This window comes from Mastomys coucha, unplaced genomic scaffold (assembly GCF_008632895.1).
Source record: "Mastomys coucha isolate ucsf_1 unplaced genomic scaffold, UCSF_Mcou_1 pScaffold12, whole genome shotgun sequence".
NCBI classification, from domain to species: Eukaryota; Metazoa; Chordata; class Mammalia; order Rodentia; family Muridae; genus Mastomys; species Mastomys coucha.
In genome coordinates, this window is record NW_022196894.1 from 32765935 (window position 1) to 32785624 (window position 19690).

The 19690-nt window shown below is 41.7% G+C and overlaps 1 protein-coding gene and 1 long non-coding RNA gene across 2 annotated transcripts in view; one reads left to right on the plus strand and one right to left on the minus strand.

The window, feature by feature from the left end:
• The window catches only part of Hacd2 (3-hydroxyacyl-CoA dehydratase 2), a 91045-nt gene that overhangs the window by 47673 nt on the left and 23682 nt on the right, over positions 1-19690 (plus strand). Inside the window, exon 4 of the mRNA XM_031363769.1 lies at positions 9038-9126. Coding sequence (XP_031219629.1) covers positions 9038-9126 — 89 coding nt within the window. The remainder of the gene's footprint in view (positions 1-9037; positions 9127-19690) is intronic.
• Positions 1422-2190, minus strand: LOC116085855. The gene is made up of 2 exons (XR_004116738.1): positions 2124-2190; positions 1422-1729 (listed from the first exon to the last, which is right to left on the minus strand). It is a non-coding gene; the product is annotated as an uncharacterized LOC116085855 (long non-coding RNA).

The following is a 19690-nucleotide window of genomic DNA, read 5'->3' on the forward strand; positions in this document are numbered from 1 at the left end:
ATCAGTTTGTTACTGCTGTTTTCATGAAAATTGTACCCATTTTAGTGTAATGACTATTAAATCAAATCATAACATTCTTAAAGGAATAGGCTTTTATTTCCAATATAAAATTAACACATATACATTGCTTTAGGAAATAAGCTAATACCAAAACCTGTGAAGAATGTGAAAATCTGAAGGGCGGCCACAAGCTGGTTCAGCAGGGAATAGCCTAGAAGCCTGGTGACCCATGCTCAAACCCTGGAAGTCATGTAAAGGTGGAGGAAGAAAGGTGACTCCACAGTTGTCCTTTGCACACTCTTGTGTGCTATAGTACACTTCTAATAATAATAACTTAAGAATCATCCTTGACCCTATTACTAAGAAACAGTTATCACTGTTATCTCTTTTAAAATCAAAAGAAACATTTAAAATTATTTATAAGCATGTCCAATATGAATAAATATATTAGCTATACCAGCTCTTGACCCAAAAAGTTAAGAAAACCTTGGCTGAATAACTCTGTTTCAACTCCATTTAAAAGTAAATATAAGTTAATGTTCAATTTCCATTATTCATAGCCGAGAAATGTTAAAGTGGCATTTCTGCGAAGTTTGACATTAATAAAGTCTTACTTTGATTTATCTTGTAACACAAATTACAGCTTCTCCTCAGAGTCTAGGATTGCTTGTTCTTCCCTGAGGCCATTTGTTTACTCTGGAGGAGCCGCCACTGAAGTACTGTCAGAGCCATGGCAGATGATTGATGGGAGGTACCTTTTCTTGCAGTGACCATTTCAGGCTCTATGTGGGTGGGTCTTTTGTACCTGAGCACTCCTTTGCCTATCGTTTTTCAAGCTGCAGATACATTCCACCTCGCTAGTTAAAATTAGCCAAGGAATTGTTAGGTTCGAGTTATAATTGCTTTCTCTTCTCCTCACTTTCCCAGCCTCTGCAGTACTTTGACAAGCTTCACTCCTCCTGCAAGCAGTGCTTTCAGTGTGCGTCCGTTATGTGCTTTCGACAGGCACTTTCCATGTTCTATTGGCCTCCTACTCAGGGAACGCCACCACCCTCTATGAGTGCAGCAAGGGGAAACAGCTGGCAGAGGCATGTGAACTGTGCATACTTGCTGTGAATAGCCCTCAGGAGATTCTTTCTTTAATTCCTTTACCTGTACAGTCAAGTTGTTCTCTGTTCGTTTTGGGTTCAGGGTTCAAATAACCTGGCTTCTTACCATTATGGGTAAGAGGAAGTGAAAATGCTGTTTTCTATTGGACTGCTATTTTAATATAATTTATTGTACAAATAGCATTGATACAGTCTAGATATGATGCAGTTTACGGGTCTTGATTGGATTTGGGTTTTTTCTGCCAGTTAATTAAAAGGCAGGAAAGACTCTCATCACAGCAGGTAGCAGCAGAGAAATCTCAGAACCACAGGTAGAATCAGCAATTAAAGAAAGGCATTTATTGGGGATTGTGGAGGAAGAAACACATACACAACAGACACACATACAGAGAAAAAGACCCTCTCCAAAGGTGATGGGGATGAGGGAAACACACACACAGACCCACAACATGACTCAGAAAGCCAAAACCCAGTCTCTTCTCCAGGTCTGGGGGCTTTAAAGCATCTAATGTAGGGTTGGTCAGTTTGAAGAAAGTTAGGATAGTTGATTGCTCCAGAACTGTTATGTGGTTGTATCCTGAACAGGATTGAACTTGTTCAGCCAGTCCATCAGCAGGGGCCTGTTGGTAGGAGACAAAAACTGAGAAGGCCATTTTTGTTTTGTTTTGTTTTGTTTTGTTTCAAGCTGTCTCAAGTCAGGAGGGTGGGAAAGAAACTGGCCATCTTGGAATGGAAATTCACCCTCTATATTCCCTAGGCCATGACCCTTCTCCCTATCTGTCTGTCTACCAGGAAGTCTGTCTAACTCCTAGTCTTTTGACATCATAATACTGGAATTCATTTTGATAGAGAGAAAAAATAACCATAAACTCTCCAATTTTAGACAACAAATTTATTTTGGGGTTCTCTTCCAAATCTAGCCCATGTGCATGTCATTGTTATAGCTACGCTGGCTACTGTGTGAGTGCCAAGATTTTGTTTCTCACACACCCCCATCTTTACAGTGATACTTACATGAGTTTAATTTTTCAGAAGATAATTCATTCACATGGCACAAAATTCCAATGTTTTTAAGAGGACGTGCAGGGAAGTCTCTTTAGCTACCAGCATTCCCACCCCCTTATGATCTCACAAATGGAGTAGATCAAGTCAGAGAGTTCAGGGCTGTTTATATGAGGATATTTATGTAACAGCTCAACTGTCAATTTTGTTTGGCCCTGACAGTTTTACTTAAAAAAAAAAAAAAAAGAGGTGATCTTGCTGTTGAAAATATATGAACCAACCATATACCAATGCTGTGCTTAGCAGTCTGGTATAAACACCCGTGTTCTACATACATAAAGACAATCAAGGCCGGGCGGTGGTGGTGCACACCTTTAATCCCAGCACTTGGGAGGCAGAGGCAGTCTGATTTCTGAGTTCGAGGCCAGCCTGGTCTACAAAGTGAGTTCCAGGACAGCCAGGGCTACACAGAGAAACCCTGTCTCAAACAAACAAACAAACAAACAAACAAACAAAAGACAATCAAATGAGAACCTGATGTTGAGATGCTGACTTCAATAGAGATTTTGAGTAAGCTGTCATGACTTATAACTGGCTTACTATGTGCTCCTATTATTTCTACGGCTTTACCTTTTTCAAAATGACATCCTATTATGGTATCTTCATAAATGTTGGGGACACATGTCCTGTATTTCATTGTTTGTCTTTTGCTCTTATTCCAAGGTTAGACGATAGCAGAGACCCCAAAAGTAAATGAGTGGAAAGCTGCTGTTTAATGAAGCTGTCAAAGGCTCCCAACTTCCTTGCAGAAAATGCTGAGCCTTGTACGGAAACGAGTTAAGGGTGTTTTACATACAGGAAGCTCCAGTAAATGGAAGAGTAGACTGCTAGTCACAAGCACATTGACAGCTGCTGTTTGAGGTGGGAAATGACAACCTAGAGACCAGTGCGGCAATCAGCCAGTGTATTGCCTTATCTTGTTGTGTTGGTCAAGTACACCCCACTCCAAGCAAGTGTGCTAGCTTCTGTGTCCATATAGGTGTTGCTTTCTCTTTGGTTATGTATTTTCCTTCAGCCCAGCCTTCCCCCTATATTTTGGTCCTGTGTTCTGGTGCCTTTTCTGGTTTCCCCCGCCCTTCATTTCCCTAGTAGCAGGAGTCTACTTCTACTTCAAGAGGCTTGAGAGTAGAGACAAGACAGCCTGGAAGCAGTGTGGAAAGGGCCACCTTTAAAGTTCCTTTTTAATATTAGTGTGGAAATGGATCTCCCCTAAAAATCTCAGGGAAAATTAGTACTCCAAGATGCACAGGTATCCTACAACTGTGCTCCCTAAGTTAGCCTTTGCAATATTTAATCTTCAACCTGGCCTTGACCTTGCTCATATGTGGCCAGTCTACCAGCTCCTGTCACCCAGCCTACCTGATGGCTACTCTAGGCAGAAAAGATATCCTTACCCTGGAGGACTGATAGCCAGGTCCCCTTTATACAGCTTACACACATATTCTCTGTGTGTGTGTGTGTATGAATGTCTGTCTGTCTCTCTCTCTCTCTCTCTCTCTTTCACACACACACACACACACACCCTAAACTCTCAAGCTCACGGGCTTCCTTCCCTCCACCAAGCTACTCATCCCTCTTCTCACCCCACTACTCTTCTCTTAGCTATAACTATTCCCACTTTCCTAGCGCTGGCCACATCCAGTCTTTTTCTCTTTCTCTCTGCTCTGGACTCTTCTAGATGCCTATGAATAGTCTCTCTTATTCACAGTAAAAACCTTCCCTTAAGGGAGCAGCCATTCTAGCACCTTTTTTTTTTTACTGTACCCCACATACCGTTTTTATGTTAGTTTGATACAAGCTAGTGTCAGGAACCTCAATTGAGAGAGTCCCCCTACCAGATTGGCCTAAGGGAAAGCCGGGGGCATATTCTTGATTGATCTAGAAGGGCCCTGTGTGCTGGCGGTCCTGAGTACTATAAGAAAACATACTGAGCAGGCCAATTAGCAACACTCCTTCATGGCCTCTGTATCAGCTCCTGCCTCCATGTCCCTTCCCTGACTTCTGGGTGATGGGCTACAAGTAAGATGAAATAAACCCTGTCCTCCTCAAGTTACTTTTGGTCATGGTGTTTTACCACAGCAATAGAAACTCTAAGACCTTACTGGCATTTGTCTTTGTTTTTAAGACAGAGTCTTAATCTGTTAGCTTCTGGCCTTAGACTTCACAGTCCTCATGCCTTAGCCTCACAGCACTGAGATTTCAGACATGTGCCACCAAGTCTTGCTCCTGCTGGCAAAGTTTGTTAGTTGGTTTCTTGCTTTGTTGTTTTTATGCTGTGGTGAGATTAAACATTGGGCTTCAGGGGTATTATTCAATTACAGAGCAAGCCCCTGAGTTCCATCTGCACACCCTGCTGGCGTTTCAATGGACTAGAGGACAGGCATTTTTGAGGGGTGCTTAGACTAGTGCCTGAATAGCCTGTTTGCTTGGTGGCCTGTTGAGATACGGTGTAGTGGCACTGAGAGCTGCTATACATGACAACTTGGGGGAAACCGTAACTGAGTAATCAGCTCCAGCTGTCTCAGGAATGCCTAAAGGGGAGGACAGGGGTGTCTTGTCATCTGTGCCAAACTAGGGAACATTAATTAGTTTTTGTTTGTGAATAAGATTTAAATTTATTGCCAAAAGCATGCCTTCTCGGATATTGCTGATTAGGAATACAAATTGATAGCAAACTGTAAGCAAAGAGCCTTAAAAACATTCATACCATTTGACTTAGTACATCTACTCTTGAGAAACTTCCCCAAGGAAAGAATCTCTAAACAAATCCATGTTCAAAAATTCTAAATTATTTTTAATAGTATTTTATTCCTTCACTTATTATAGCAAGAAATTTGAGGTAATTTAAGTGTCTGATAAAAGGAAAATGAAAATATATTCACACAAAGAAATAGTAGCACTCAAGATATTTTGAAGGATATAAGAGAAAAAATGTATGAGGGAAAACATAATACAAAAAGTGTGAGCATTGGAATTCATGTGTGTTTTTAAATATACTTAGAGCATTGTCAGGAGGACTGAGCCCACTGGTAAAGCGCATGCTGTATAAGCCTGATACCTGAGTTCCATCTCTGGAACTCATATAAATGTGGAACAACAGAACTGACCATAAAGTTGTCTTCTATCTAACCTTCACACAAGTGTTGTGGCACACACATCATATCATACCACACATACACACTGATAATAAATAAATTGTTTAAATAAAGACAAAGGAAAAGAATAAAGAATAAATCATTGTTTTTTGGATTTCAAATTTTGTTTCTAAGGAAATTTTTCTGATATTTTTATTTAGCATTTTTTAAAGGAAAGCAAATATAAATACTCATATTTCCTAGAAAAGGATGTTTAATGGTAAGAAGAGGGGAATTAAGAATCCCCTGTTGGGCTAGGTATGGTAGCACACACCTCTAATTTCAGCAAGCAGATCTCTGAGTTCGGGCCAGTCTGATCTACATAGTGAGTTCCAGGACAGCCAAGGCAACATAGAATGACCCTGTCTCAAAAACAAACAACAAAACAAAGAATCCCTTGTTGGAGACTGGAGATGGCTCAGAAGTTAAGAAACACTTGTTTTTGCAGAAGGCCCAGGTTCAATTCCCCACAACCACATGGTAGCTCATAACCATCCATACCTCTAGTTTCAGGGGATCCACCACACTCTCTTACTGCCTCAGGTGCTAGGCACACATGTACACATACAGGCAAAACATTCATACACATAAAATAAATCTTAAACAAATAAGGTAAAAGAATCCCTTGTGGGCATGGCATGTATCTCTGTGGTAGAGTACCTGCCTGGCCTGCAGAAGTCCCAGATGCCATTGTTGGCGTGGAGTTGGGAAGGGAGCTCCACTGCTCAGTTAGCTCCAGTTTTCTTCCAGACCCTTTATTTAAAGCCACACTTCTAAGCATTCTGATTTTGGCAGCAGCTGAGTGTCTTTACTTTCCTTGTCCTTTGGTTACTAGAAAGCTAAGCCACTGTTACAGACGGATAAGTGGGTATTTGGATTATTACAGCATCTTGCATGATTTGATTAATATAACTCAATTTCCCAAAGCTCAATTCTTGCTGGTGAGTGAGATGAAATCAGTTTTGAGCTTATAACTGTGCCACAGCAGCATGCTGCAGCGTTGCTTGAAACACCAGCAGCACAGCACACTGGCTAGTGGCCAGACAAGAAAGGCGAAAATGAAAGGAGAAAAGCGATAGTTTTATATAATAAGTTGGTCTTTGAGTAAGAACAGGAGGAAGAGGAACTGGAGGAAGCAGCAACAGCTAGAAACATTCATCACCTTAAGCAACAAATGCTTGCTGCTCATAAAAATGCTAATTCTCCATCTCTTTTGTAAAACATACTCGAGGTATACTGGCTAAGTATGTTCACTAAATACTTGGTTCACTAATCACCTTCTTTAGCTGTGTTACATAATTATGTAACCAGGCTTTGCACTTCACTCATTTATTTTTAATAACATCTTTTTATTCAGATAGAATCCACCCATTAGAGTGTATAATGAGCTGTGCAACCATTACCACAGTCAACATTAGAATATTTTCATTACCCCAAAAGGAAAGCTATTAGCAGTCACTTCCTGTTTCCCCCAAAACTCCAGCCCCGGGTAACCACAGATTACTCTCTGTCATCTAAACTGTGCAGTCTTTGCCAATGACTTCTTACAGCTCAGCAGTCATCTTGAAAGGTCATCAGTACTGTGGCATACATTAGTACTTCATTTCTTTTTTTCCTTTTGTTTTACTCTCAATCTGTTCTGAGAATTTCAGTCATGTGTATCTCTTTATTTTTTATTTTTATTTATATGTATGGGTGTTTTGTTTGCCTGTGTGTCTATCACTTACATGCCTGGTGCTCTCAGAAACCAGCAGAGGGCATCAGATCTCCTAGAATTGGAGTTATAGGCATCTATGAGCAACTTTATGGATTCTAGAAATGGAACATGGATCCTCTAGTGGAACAGCCAATGCTTTTAACTCCTGAGCCACCTCTCTAGCCCTGTGTTCGTTTGTTTGTTTTTACTAATTTTTGTTTTTAAGAGCATACCACATTTTGTTTACTCATTCATCTGTTGATAGATACTTATTGTTCCCACATAAACAAGTTTTTGTTTATCCCAGCATATCCCAGCCTTGAGTTAATTTTTTTTCTTAGTTTTTTTTTTTTTTTTAATCTATATTGTGTCAGTGTGCTTATGCTACATGTATGAGGGTGAGCAAGGAGGCCAGAAGAGGGTCTCAGGTTCTCTACAGCAGAACTTCCTGGGCAACCCACCTAACATGGGGCTGAGAATCAAACTGGAAAAGCAGGAAACATTCTTAACCACTGTGCCATCTCTTCAGCTCCTGAGTCAGGTTTATGTATAATTCCTTTGTTCACCTGTGAGTACCCATTGTCCAGGTTTGTTGAAAAGATACTTTTCTACTGAACTATCTGACATCTTTTTTTTTTTTTTTTTGGTTTTTCAAGACAGGGTTTCTCTGTGTAGCCCTGGCTGTCCTGGAACTCACTCTGTAGACCAGACTGGCCTTGAACTCATAAATCTGCTGGCCTCTGCCTCCAAGTGCTGGGATTAAAGGCATGCGCCACCACTGCCTGGCCTATCTGACACTCTTAGTGAAAAACAAATGACTGTAAAGGTGAAGGTTCTTGCCGACTCAGTGTCTATTCCATTTACCTGTCTGCCTCTGCATTTATATTTTCTTCCACTCATTCTGCAGAGATTTACTGGACACGTCTATATGCCAAACATTGTGTTTGATATTCCCATGCTACCTGTTTTGGGGAACCAAGCTAGCCCTCTTCAAAGCTCAGTTTTCAAAGCTTCAAAGTTTCTTTCTTCAAATCCATTGTTAGCATGATAATAGCATCTCTTAAAGAGTTGTAACGTGGTTTCCTGTTGCCCTAAGCCTCATCTGACTCTGGCCTGGTCTTTGGCAGGTTGTAACTTGTCCTGTTGTTCAAAAGACAGTATTTTAGTATTTTAGGGAGTCTGGAGAATAGAGATGGTGTAGGATAGCCCAGTGACTGTGCTGAAGATGAGGTTGGTTTTAAAGCAGACACCCTGACTGGGATGAAGGCTCCTGGCAGGTACAGAATCTCTCATGTTCAATCTCAGGGGTCTAGCAAGTAAGACTAGGCATTGCCAGCCATCATGAGGTCAGATGGCATTGCTAGCTTCCAAAACTTATTTTTAGAAGCAGTCCCTTGATAGTTTAAAGTCACAAAGAAAAAAGAGTGTTCTAGGTCAGGGTTTATTTGGATTTTTAAATAGTTATAGGAGGCAAGCATGCTGCGTTATGGTTGTAGCATTTGAAGCCAAAGAAGTATAAGGTTAGCAGAATTTGATTATTTAAAATAAAGATGTTCTAGTGTTATAAACTAAGTGCATTGAAGGAATAAGTTGAGGAAATCTGTTTTAAAGATAATAAACTTTGATTTTGCTAGGCTTGTTGACAAAACACTCAAGGGTGATATCCAGGAACTTTCAATTTAAACACTAGTTGGACTGATTTGCTGCTCACAGTGCTTAGGGATCATGACAGCCATATTGGAAAGTGAACCTCAGTATCTCCCTGGTTGGTGGCTTGGCTTTGTAAGTATAAAAGCCTATAAGCTTAAGAAAGGTAGCCATTCCTCACTTGTCATGAGCCCTGTTTGCTTTGTGTCAGGAAAAAAGATTTTAGTGGTGAATATATAGCCAGACTTAATCTCTAGCCACATAGGTAAGTTTCAGTTGCTAGAGATGGTATTGACTGTAGACTTTTTAATTTGAAAGTTTTGGAAAGCATATTATGTGATAAAACTAAGTCTTAGTACCTCTATTTACACATCCTAAATTTCTTTCAGGGATTGTGCCATCTTCTGTTGTCCTGACTTCTTTCCAGGTGATGTCAAGAGTTTTCCTAATATGGGCAGTGACACATAGCGTCAAAGAGGTGAGTAAAATTAAAGTGACAGTCACCGGGGAGATTTCTCCTTCATGTTTGCTGTGACTGAAATCAAATCTCCAGATCATCTCAAAGTAACCAAGTTAAAGCTGATATCTGTGGTTGGTTGCAATTGAGTCAGAAATGGAAAACATACCCTACCTGCATTGTTGCTCAGCAGAGAGATGGATCAGAGCTGAAGACCTACTGTCTCAGTTCCCATGAGGTGCAGTGTGCACAGCATCACAACTCAGTTGTATACCTGGTGTCTGTCTATAGCCAACATGTTGGCTTTTGCCTTTGGAGAAAATGGAGCACTGGCTCACTCTCTGAGCATTTCTCTTTTTCATGGGACCAGGAAAGGCAAGCTTGTTTCCTGCCCACTGATCTGGGCTAAAGGCATTGCCGTATGCACCAGGTATGGATGACTCATACAGGAACACCCAGTGCCAAGACAGAACCCGAAAGAGAAAGCCATCATCCCTCAGGTGTGATGTATAACCAAGCTCTGACTTGGCTCACACTGTTCCGAGGAGGACTCTACTGTGCCCAGTGTTAGTTCTCTCCCATGTTACCTGGAGGAGGGTTTTGGCAGGTACAAAATTCATCTCTAGCTTAAAGTCTCTACACCTGTCAACATCAGCATGCGATCCCTTGGGGCTCTAGAGACCTCTTATCTATTAATATTAATCTGTATATTCTTTGTCCTTTATTCTGAAATCCTTGTTAAAACTTGGTGTTTGTCAGGATTTATTTTCATAGTTCCATTCATATTTCAACTAATGAGGCCTTTTTTCAACTTTTTTTAATTGGCCCATGATATACATGTAAAAATGTACATATATAATGAGTTCTTAGCAAGGTTTAAACAACTTGGATTAATAAGCTGTCATTTCATTATAGGCACATGGAATTAACAGGTCCATGGACCTTACTTTTTAGTCAATCTCTTGTTCCTTGAAGATGTCTAAACTTACTGTATGGGAAGAATGCAAAATAATTGTGTACCTACTTTTAATAACCACATTTTAAAAAACTAAAACAAGAAAATCTAGTGTTGCATATCGCTTTTTGTTCTCATTCTTAGCTTTTATAGAGTTAGAAAAGTTGTGTTACTTATAATACCACAGAGTCCTTTTTACACATATTTCTGTGTATTTCTTCATCCTACACTTTTTTGTTTATGCTATAATATTTTTCATTGAACCAGTAACTCCTAATTTTATTTGCCAGTATTTTTAGTAACCTAAAGTCTTTCTCATCATTCAGTTGTATCCTTTTGTCTCCAGTGCTAGGGATTGAACCCAGAGCCTTGCGCATGATAAGTAACCATTCTACCACTCAGCCACCACCACCCGCAGCTTCATGTCGCCCTTGCATTCACTCATCCCACATGCTCCATGAACTTAACTAAGCCTCCTGAGTGGTTGGAAGTACAGTTCGTTGCCACCAAGCCTAGCTCTTTCCTTACATCTTAGATGGGTGATTATATGGATTCCGTAAGTGAGATACAGCTGTTGGGTCACTTTGCCCATACAGGTGGATATTGATTATTTCAGCATTGATGCCTCACCTGCTTCACTGACTACTCTTCTGCTTATTACGATGGCTGCCAAAGCAAGTGGGCAAGCACTCAAAAATGTTTGCAGTTCAAACGGAGCAATTCTGTAAGATTCTCAGATTTCCTGGACAGACCATTGAGACAGAGTGTCTAAAAAGCTATTAAATATCTCTGTGGATTACAGGTGCTAGACTTGGCCATCATCTACAGTAGCCACACTGCCTGCCAGATGTGGAGACTTGACGTTTAGCAGGTGCTTTCCAATATACTATCACACTTGAGTGTTATTGTATATACTCATTACAGATGCGTATTCACAATAGTTTCTCTGCAGCCAAGTGATCCAGTTTCTGCTAACATTAATATGCCATTTTCAGAAGAACCTAGTGTAGTAAATGTCACCATCTCTTTGTCACCTCTTGGGGCTCTGCGTTTCAGTGTCCTTTGTTTCATTCACTGCACCCAGTTGATCAGCTGACTTGAGTTTCTTGAGTAAACAGAGTTGGTATTTTTGCTAACCCAGAATCTCATTTCATTTCTCTGAACAGAACTGTTCATTTGTCATTTTGTTGATTCCAGTACATTTCCTGCCCTGCCTTGACTCTACCCCCAGTTTGCCTGACAGATAAGTTGAAAAGCTTGCTTCTGTATTTTCCAGGGCTAGGCTGCTTGCTCTCTGTTACCTGTCCCTAAGCCCCATGTCTTAGCCAAATTCTGTCTTAAAGTTCCTAGAAACTATAATTCTGTTTGCTGTGCCCAATATTGCCAATGACTTCCCTTCCATCTCCTGAAGTATCTGAAAAATAACTATTCGTCTTCCCAGCTCTGTGTGCTGTGACTGTGGGGACCATGTGACTAATGTGTCCACTTTTGTATCTCTTCATTTCCTGTCACCTTCTTCCCCAGATGGGACAGCCAGTATTATATTCTGTGGGCTTGATTCCCTCTGTGCTCATTCTCTTGGTATTTTGTTTTGTTTGTTGTTTGTTTGGTTTGGTTTTTTTGTTTTGTTTTTCAAGACAGGGTTTGTCTGTGTAGCCCTGGCTGTGGTGGACTATGCTGGCCTCTGACTCAGAGATTCACCTTCGTCTGCCTCCCGAGTGCTGGAATTAAAGGTCTGTGCCATTGCCGTCCAGCTCCTCTTGGTTTATTGTTTTGTTTTTAGTTGTTGTTTTTAATTGTTTATTTGTTTCCTGTAAATTTTCCTGATGTGCTAAGGTAGAGCTCATAAACCTTTCAAGATCTAACTTTTATGTTGAAGTATATCTCCCTGTGTGCCTCTTCTTCCTTTTTAAACAAACAAACAAACAGGCTCTTATGTAGCCCAGAGTCTTTGACCCTCCTGCTTCCACCTCTCGAGGTGCCACCACATCTAGCTTGCGGGTTTTTTTTCCTTTTAAGAGACCTTATAAGACACACATCCTTTCTTGTCATTTTAATTCTTTACCCTTGGTATACTAGCCACTTCAATGCTGTAATGTACATTGTGAAACTACAGATGATCAGAGAGTTTTCTCTTAAAAACAAGGGCCCACTCTCCCACCTGACACCATAGTAACATGGATGTTGACATAAGTATCTTAGGAAGGCCTGGTGATGCTCCACCCCAGTGATTGGGAGGCAAGAGGCAGGCTGATCCCTGTGAGTTTTAAACGAGCCAGGGTACAGAGAGAGACCTTAGGTCAAAAAAATAAAATAAAAAATGTCTGCTACTGAGGCTTTTCCTTTACCTAGTGTAACAACTATTCTTCCAGCATTTCCTTGTAAAGAGATTGTACATATGAACAAAGAAAAGCTGTGGCACAACAACCAGCTTGGAGGGAAGAGGGGAGTTAGAGGCGGCAATCCACAACTCTAGCTGACCCATTTCCTTTCCAAAGTTTCTCCCCGTCCCAGATCTGAACTGGCTGGTTCGACATCTAGCCTCTGCTGGTACTTGCTTCCCAACTCTCTGTCTGGGTCTGAGTGTGAGTCTTCCCAATGAACTGAGTCAGGGCCAACATCTTTAAAGAGAAGTACAGTGGACATGAGTTCACTTTCTGTTTCTCATCCCCTTTAGAAACAAAATCCCACATATCCTTGCTTGTTATGAAACAGCTAAGCTTGGCCTCAGACTCCTGGACACACAGCTAGGCCACTGTTAGGTTCTATCCTTGACTCAGCCCTCTGCAAAAACCACCTCAAATCTTCCTGACTCGTTAGAGTCCGAGTACTGTGATGCTCTTCAGTAGAAGCCCAGGTCTTCTGTGGGAAACAGTTGGGGAAGTCCAAGGCCGTCAGCCAAGGGTACTTCACTGAGCCTCGACTCCTGTTCTCATTGTTTGCCACAACCAGAACAAGGGCTGTTACCAGGCTCTTTGGCACGTCTTGGTGGCCAACATTACACTGCTGGCCTTCCTGACATTTACTACTGTTGTTGCCGTTTGTCAAGGGGTTTACAAAGATGCTGAAGTCAGAATTAACAAATTAGTGTCTGATGCCTTATTCTTGTACTACTTATTGTTTGATATATTATGATTTACAGAAGCTTTATCATTTGCTCTTAGCTACTGTCTCTGGAGGTAGATTGGCTCTTCATTAGAGTTTGGAAGCTAGAGAGGCAAAGTTGGACTTCTAAGCCCTGGGTTTTCACACCACACCACAGTTGGCTTCCTACCACAGTTTGAAAAGGCTGCATGTGTTGTCTTCATTGTCCTTATGCTGGCTTGTCATTGCCTGGTGGAGTAGAGAGGCCCTGCCGAGGATCCGGGGCTATGCTTCTATTCAACACCTCATTTTACTGAGTGCATATTGAGGTGTGATTCTTGTATTACATCATTGCACACCTTGTACAGATCAATAGTGAGCCTCCTCTAAGGGCTTATCTACAGCACTTTGCTTTTAAGTTTTTGTTTTGTTATGTATTTTGTTTCCTTTTTTGTTCCAGGGTGTTTAATTAGTTTCCTTTCTGTTGCTGTGACAAAAACACCTTGATGAAAGCAGCTTTAAGGGAGAAAGGGTTTTTCCACCTACAGTTCCAGACAACATGCTGGCATTGAGGGTAAGTTAACCAGGAATATGGAGGAGTTTGTCACAGCCAGTCAGTAGCAAGAAGAGAATAAATGAGTGCATTCTTCTTGTGCTCAGCCAGCTAGTGCTGCTCACAGTGGGCTTCATCTTCCCACACCAGTAACAATCAGGACAGTCCTCCATAGGCACGCCCACAGGCCAGCTTCATCTAGACCTTCTAATGCTGGGACCCTGTAACACAGTTCCTCATGTCCCCAACCATAAAATTATTTTTGTTGTTACTTCATAACTGTAATTTTGCTACTACTATGAATCATAAAATATTTTTGGAGATAGAGGTTTGCCAAAAGGGTCATGATCCACAGGTTGAAAACCACTGATCTAGACAATCCCTCACAGAGACTCTTCTCCAGGGATTCTCGGTTCTGTAAGGTTAATTGCCTAGTAAATAAGATCTTCTGCCTTCCAAGCTGGCCTTAAATTCCTACATAACTGAGGGTGTCCTTAAACTCCTCTTCTTTTCTACCATGAGAAGAAGTTTCATGATCCCAAGTTTGCCACCATGCCTGGTGTTCGACTGTGCTGGGAATTGAGCCCAAGCTTTCAAACATGGTAGGCAGACCCCTCCTAACTGAAATATAGCCCCAGACCTAATGCTCGAGCTTTGTTATGCCTCTCATGGCTCAATGGTTGATTCATTGGCTTATCTGCTTTAATGTAGTAAGACTTCATGAACCATTTGGACCAGGATTACCAAGAATATTTATTTAAAGTGCAAAGTTCAGGTCCCACTCCACACGTTTCAGACGATATCTGAAACCAAGGCCAAGGAATGAGCATTTTTCAGATAATCTCTTGAATTCTAAGCTTTGGGAAATGCCCTAAAAATACCTATGTTCTGTTGATTGCACCCTCCCATCTCAGTTCTCATTCCCAAAGCCGAGGGGAGGGAGAGGGAATTAATGAAGTACACTGTAAAGGAGCAGTAGGCTGGTCAGTACTGATATTTTTATCAGTATCAGCAGATAGATATTTTTAAATGCTGTATTTGAATCATACTAGAAAAACTTTTTTAGATCAAAACTTCTAGTAAGTTTTTTCTCAAATTCTAGTGTGTATAAAAATAGACTAGAAATTTTGTTAGAATTTATATTTTGATTTATAGAGATAGGGTTGTTTTTTTTTTTTCTGGGTGTTTTCCTAACCTGCTCTCCTGTGCACGGCCATACACACACACACTTTAAATTTTTAGAGGATTCATTTAGGTGGTATTTTATGTGTGTGGAGTATTTTTGTCTGCATGTGTATATGTGTTTACCACATATGTACCTAATGTCCTTGAAAAGGGGTTGGATCCCCTGGAACTAGGATTGTAGGTATTTAGGAGCCACCACGTGGGTCCTGGGAACTGAACCTGGGTCCTCTGCCACAACAGCAAGTATTCTTAACCATGGAGCCACCTCTCTAGCCCCACATACACACCTTTTTAAAACATAAAATAAGACTTTAAAGCTTTCATTATTTCCAAAACTTTCAAAGAGAAAGCTACATACTTGTGATATATGGTGGCACACAAAAAGAGGAATTGGGGCATACAGAGGAGGTTTTGGGATCAGAACATACTGAAACTTTGCAAGGCAAACATCTGGCGTTTGTGAGAGCTTGTTTGAGCATCGTGCTTTGGGGGGTCTTCTCATTTGTAGCTCATTTTTATCTCCTAGACTGGCTCCACTGGGCTTCTGCATCTTTTCTCAGCAGACATCCTACATTCCTGGTATGTCAGTTAACTTATGTACCACTGACAGAAATAACTAGGAAATCAGTTCTGTAATTCTTCAGTATCACATCTCTATACAAATTCCAGGCATTCTGACTCCTTAGGAGAGAAGTCAGTGGCTGGGGCTAGGAATGTAGCTAGAGTGCTTATGGAATAAGCCCAGGTCATGAACTGGGTATAGCACTTTATGCGTGCAGAAGGATCAGAAGTTCAAAATGGTCATCAGTTATATAGGGATTTGGAAGCTAACCTGGGATACTTAAGATCCTGTCTCAATAACAATAAAAGATCAGTGGTGGGCTGGAGAGGCAGCTCAGCAATTAAGAGTACTGGTTACTGGGCTGGAGAGATGACTCAGTAGTTAAGAGTGCTGGCTGATCTTCCAGAGGACCTGGGTTCAATTCCCAGCACCCACATGGTGTGTGTGTGTGTGTGTGCACGCGTGTACATGTGTGTATAAAGAGTACTTACTGGCTACTATTCCAGAGGACCTGAGTCCAGTTCCCAGTACTCACATGGTGGTAATGCTCACAGCCGGTCCCAGAGCCTTCTGGTTCCACAGGCACCACATTCACATGGTTTATTCACATCCAGGTGAGCTATAAAATAAACATAAATAAACTTTTAAGAAAAAATGGTCAAAGCTAGAGAAACAGCTCAGCAGTTAAGAGCACTGGCTGCTCTTCCAAAGGTTTTGAGTTCAATTCCCAGCAACCACATGGTGGCTCACAACCACCTGTAATGTGATCTGATGCCTTCTTCTGGCATGCAGGTGTACATGCAGATAGAGCACTCATACATACAATAAATAAATCTTTAAAAAAAAAAGTGGTCAGCAGCCACATGTTTGAATGGCAACAGTGTTATTCCCTGCTTCCAGGGTATCGTGGTGACCTCCCTAGGGATTTCTTCCCATCCCAGGACTGGTAGGTTACAAGGAAGCAGAGGCTACAACAGAGCTATCTGAGATTCCTAACTGAGGGATATCATGTAGAGACGAGCCTAAGTTGGTGGGCTCCAGAGATCCCTATTTCATACTTACAGAACTACAAAAATCCTTAGAACTCCTTTAAACCACTAAGTGTAATTCCTGGGTAGGTTCTGGCATTTTCTCCATCTAGTGTCTTTTGCTGTGGAACAGTTTTAAAGGAAGGTGAAGAAGAAAGTTGGGGCATCCAGAGGAGACAAAGCATTCTCTCATCTGTTTGGTGGCGAGGTGTGGGAAATACAGCTGCTTCACACTGAGTTCTAGTGTTGTAGAACATGGAGGCTCCACACATCATGTACATGAGGAGGTGATGGTTTGTCTCTGAGGCTTTTCTTGTCCTCAGAGTGTGTGAGAACACAGTGGAGGTAGTGAGGAGTCGGTCAGCAGCTCATAAAGGTGCAGAAAGGATGCTGTGGGAGTAGGGCTCATCCTGGAGGCAGTTTTCACTTTCTTCCTCCCTGGCCTCCTTCTAGTCTTCTTTGCTGCTTCTCCAGCATGGGTTCTCACAGAGTGCCCATGCTGCCCATCCCGTCCCTGGAGGGCTCATAGCTTCTTTCCTGTGGCTACACATGTGCCTTGACCATGTCGTGGCCTTCCCCGCAGTTACCACCCACAAGCTTAGTGAGGTAGGCAGACAGAGCAGCTTTGTATCTTACAGTTCAAGGAGATGATGCTGTGTTTAAAGAGTGCCATTGTCTTCCTGAATACTGTGCCTGGACTATGCCAGTCTCTGTGCTCCATGCATCCCATCTGCTAAGATACAGCTCAGTATCCTCCAGTCCCCTTGGAAGTTAGGCATCCAGCATTCCCCCATTCCATCTCTTTCCTTACTTTCTATTTTAGACATTCCTGTAGGTGGGTGCACATCACCTTCACTTTTAAAATTAGCCCACTCCTAAAGGCAAAAAACTTCATTATTTGATTGTTAATCAGGCACTGTCAAGCTTTAGACAGCTCTTGGGTAAAGGCAGCACACTAGAATGTCATCTCCACATCTAGTAGTTGTGGGCACTTAGTGGTTATACTTCTTATCTTGCTAAAGTGTTCTTTTACCATGGCCTATCTCAGGTAATTGTGGCAAAAATCAAAATGCCTTATTTTTCTCTCAGTTTTCTGCTTACCAATTTCCAATATTGTACTTCAGAATATAGAAGATACTTAGATCCATTATGCTTGGCCTAGGTTCACTTCCTCCATTTCATTCTCTCTCTCTTTCTCCCGTGGTCTTAACCCCTCAACTCCTGTCAGAGTCCATTAGAGCACATGTCATTTAAAATAGGATGTCCTCTGATGATAGTTTAGTCAGTTGTTTGTTTAAAAACTGCATCCATCTTTGTAAACTGTTGAAAGTTAACCTCACTCCGTGCAGAGGGCAACCCTCCTCATCAGCTCATAGGAATAAGTTCAAGCTCATCAAGGCAGGAAAATGACTAGGTTTCCTTTACATTAGTCTATTTCTGTTCTGGAGTCCACACTGCACCCCACATTGTCCTCATCCTGGTAAGTTCCCCTGCAAACATTCAGCACACGAAGCTCCTCATGCTAGACTAAAATCTGACATACAGCATCCCCAGGTGTCAGGTTCAGCATGAGAAGAGACAGCTACACCAGACCATTTCTCTGGAAGCCCATACAGTTGTCTTCATTCTGAGAAATGCCATGCAGAGGAAGAAGGTCTGGGGTTGGCAGAGAGTGTCCTGCCCACATTGCTGAGGTCTCTGAGAAGTGGCCTGCTCTGGCCTGCCCTGGCAGTTCCAGCCCTTTCAAGCTGAAGAGCAACCTGCTTCTTTCTCATTCTTCTAGTCCCAGATTTTAAGGGTATTTTGTGCATTTTGCATTTTAGTCTCTTAAAATACCAATGGTTCTTCCATATAATGGATATTATGGATGCATCTGTGTAGCACCCTGCATTTTTCCTGGTTTTGACAGTTACAGTAAAATAGCTTATTGTTGAAACATGTTTTCTTCAAGCATATGTACTATTGGGTAGTGTCAACATAGGCAGTGTAGCTATCTGTCAGTAGCAGGCAGCATTCGGGACAAATCTGGTCCCTTACAGTCCTCGGACTACCAAAGATGTTTGGCTTTTGACATCAAGGACACAACAGTGACAAAAGAAGTGTTACTTGGACTTAATAGTCTCCCAAATAAACAACTGAAACTTACTGGCTGGGAGCAACCTGAGCAATAGCCTGAGAGATGAAGTATGTGTTACAGAACTGTGCCTACAGTCCTGATATCAGTGAGAGTTGGTTAGCAGTGAGCTCCAGCACTCGTGTCCTCATGGGACGTGGCTTAAGGTGCTGCCTTGGACACATATGCATGCAGCAGTATGTTCCATCCTCTTTATTTCAGCCAGTTGATTTTCATGTGCATTTTCCTCATAATCTGTAAATGACTATGATACATTAAAAAAAAAAAATCAGTCAGAAAACACAGGAGTAATCGGCATGTTGTTCTTCCACTAAAGGACTGCTAATTTTAAACAGATCCCCGACAGTGGAGGTGGCTTTCATGGTCTTTTGCCGGTCTGATGCAGAGTTGGATCTGATGGCGTAAGACCACATGGGCCTCACCCTTCAGAGAGGTTGTTCACTCTGACAGCGTATCCCAGATGCACCCTTGCTGAGGAGCATGTCATAAACCTTTCTCTCCGAGTTGAGTTAGATGGTGCCTGTGGGGTACAGTCAGCATTGTTATCTGCATGACTTAGAGAGCCGTGTTTCCTACTGTAAGAGTTAGGTGATTGGCATGCATCGTGAGCATTGCTAAAATATGTCAGCAAAGCCAGGAGAAGTTAAAAGGTTTGACCTATAAAGTGCTTTTAAACAGGAGTGTTCTACAGTACATTGAATGGCATTCTTAAAGCATTGATTAATATTCATTTGAAAAGTTTTTTTATATGTGGGAAGAACTCTTTCTTCTCTGCCAGCAGTCCCTTCTATACTGTAGCTTCTTTCAAAATGAAGCATGAAGGAAAACATCATAAGAATCCTGGTGCTTTCTACCTCCTAAGAACCATCCTGCTCAGCACACAGTCAGGTTGGCCATCCTGCAGCCCACAGGAGACCCTGAAAAGTTACTCCTATACTTATGAAGTATACACTCGTGTGTTTAGGAAAGAGGGCCCAGTGACCGTTTCTTACTTTACCTTATCAGAACACCCCTGTTCAGACTGTCATTATAAGCGGTGATGTATCATAAAAGAACTAAGGCACATTACTAAGTTGTCTGCATT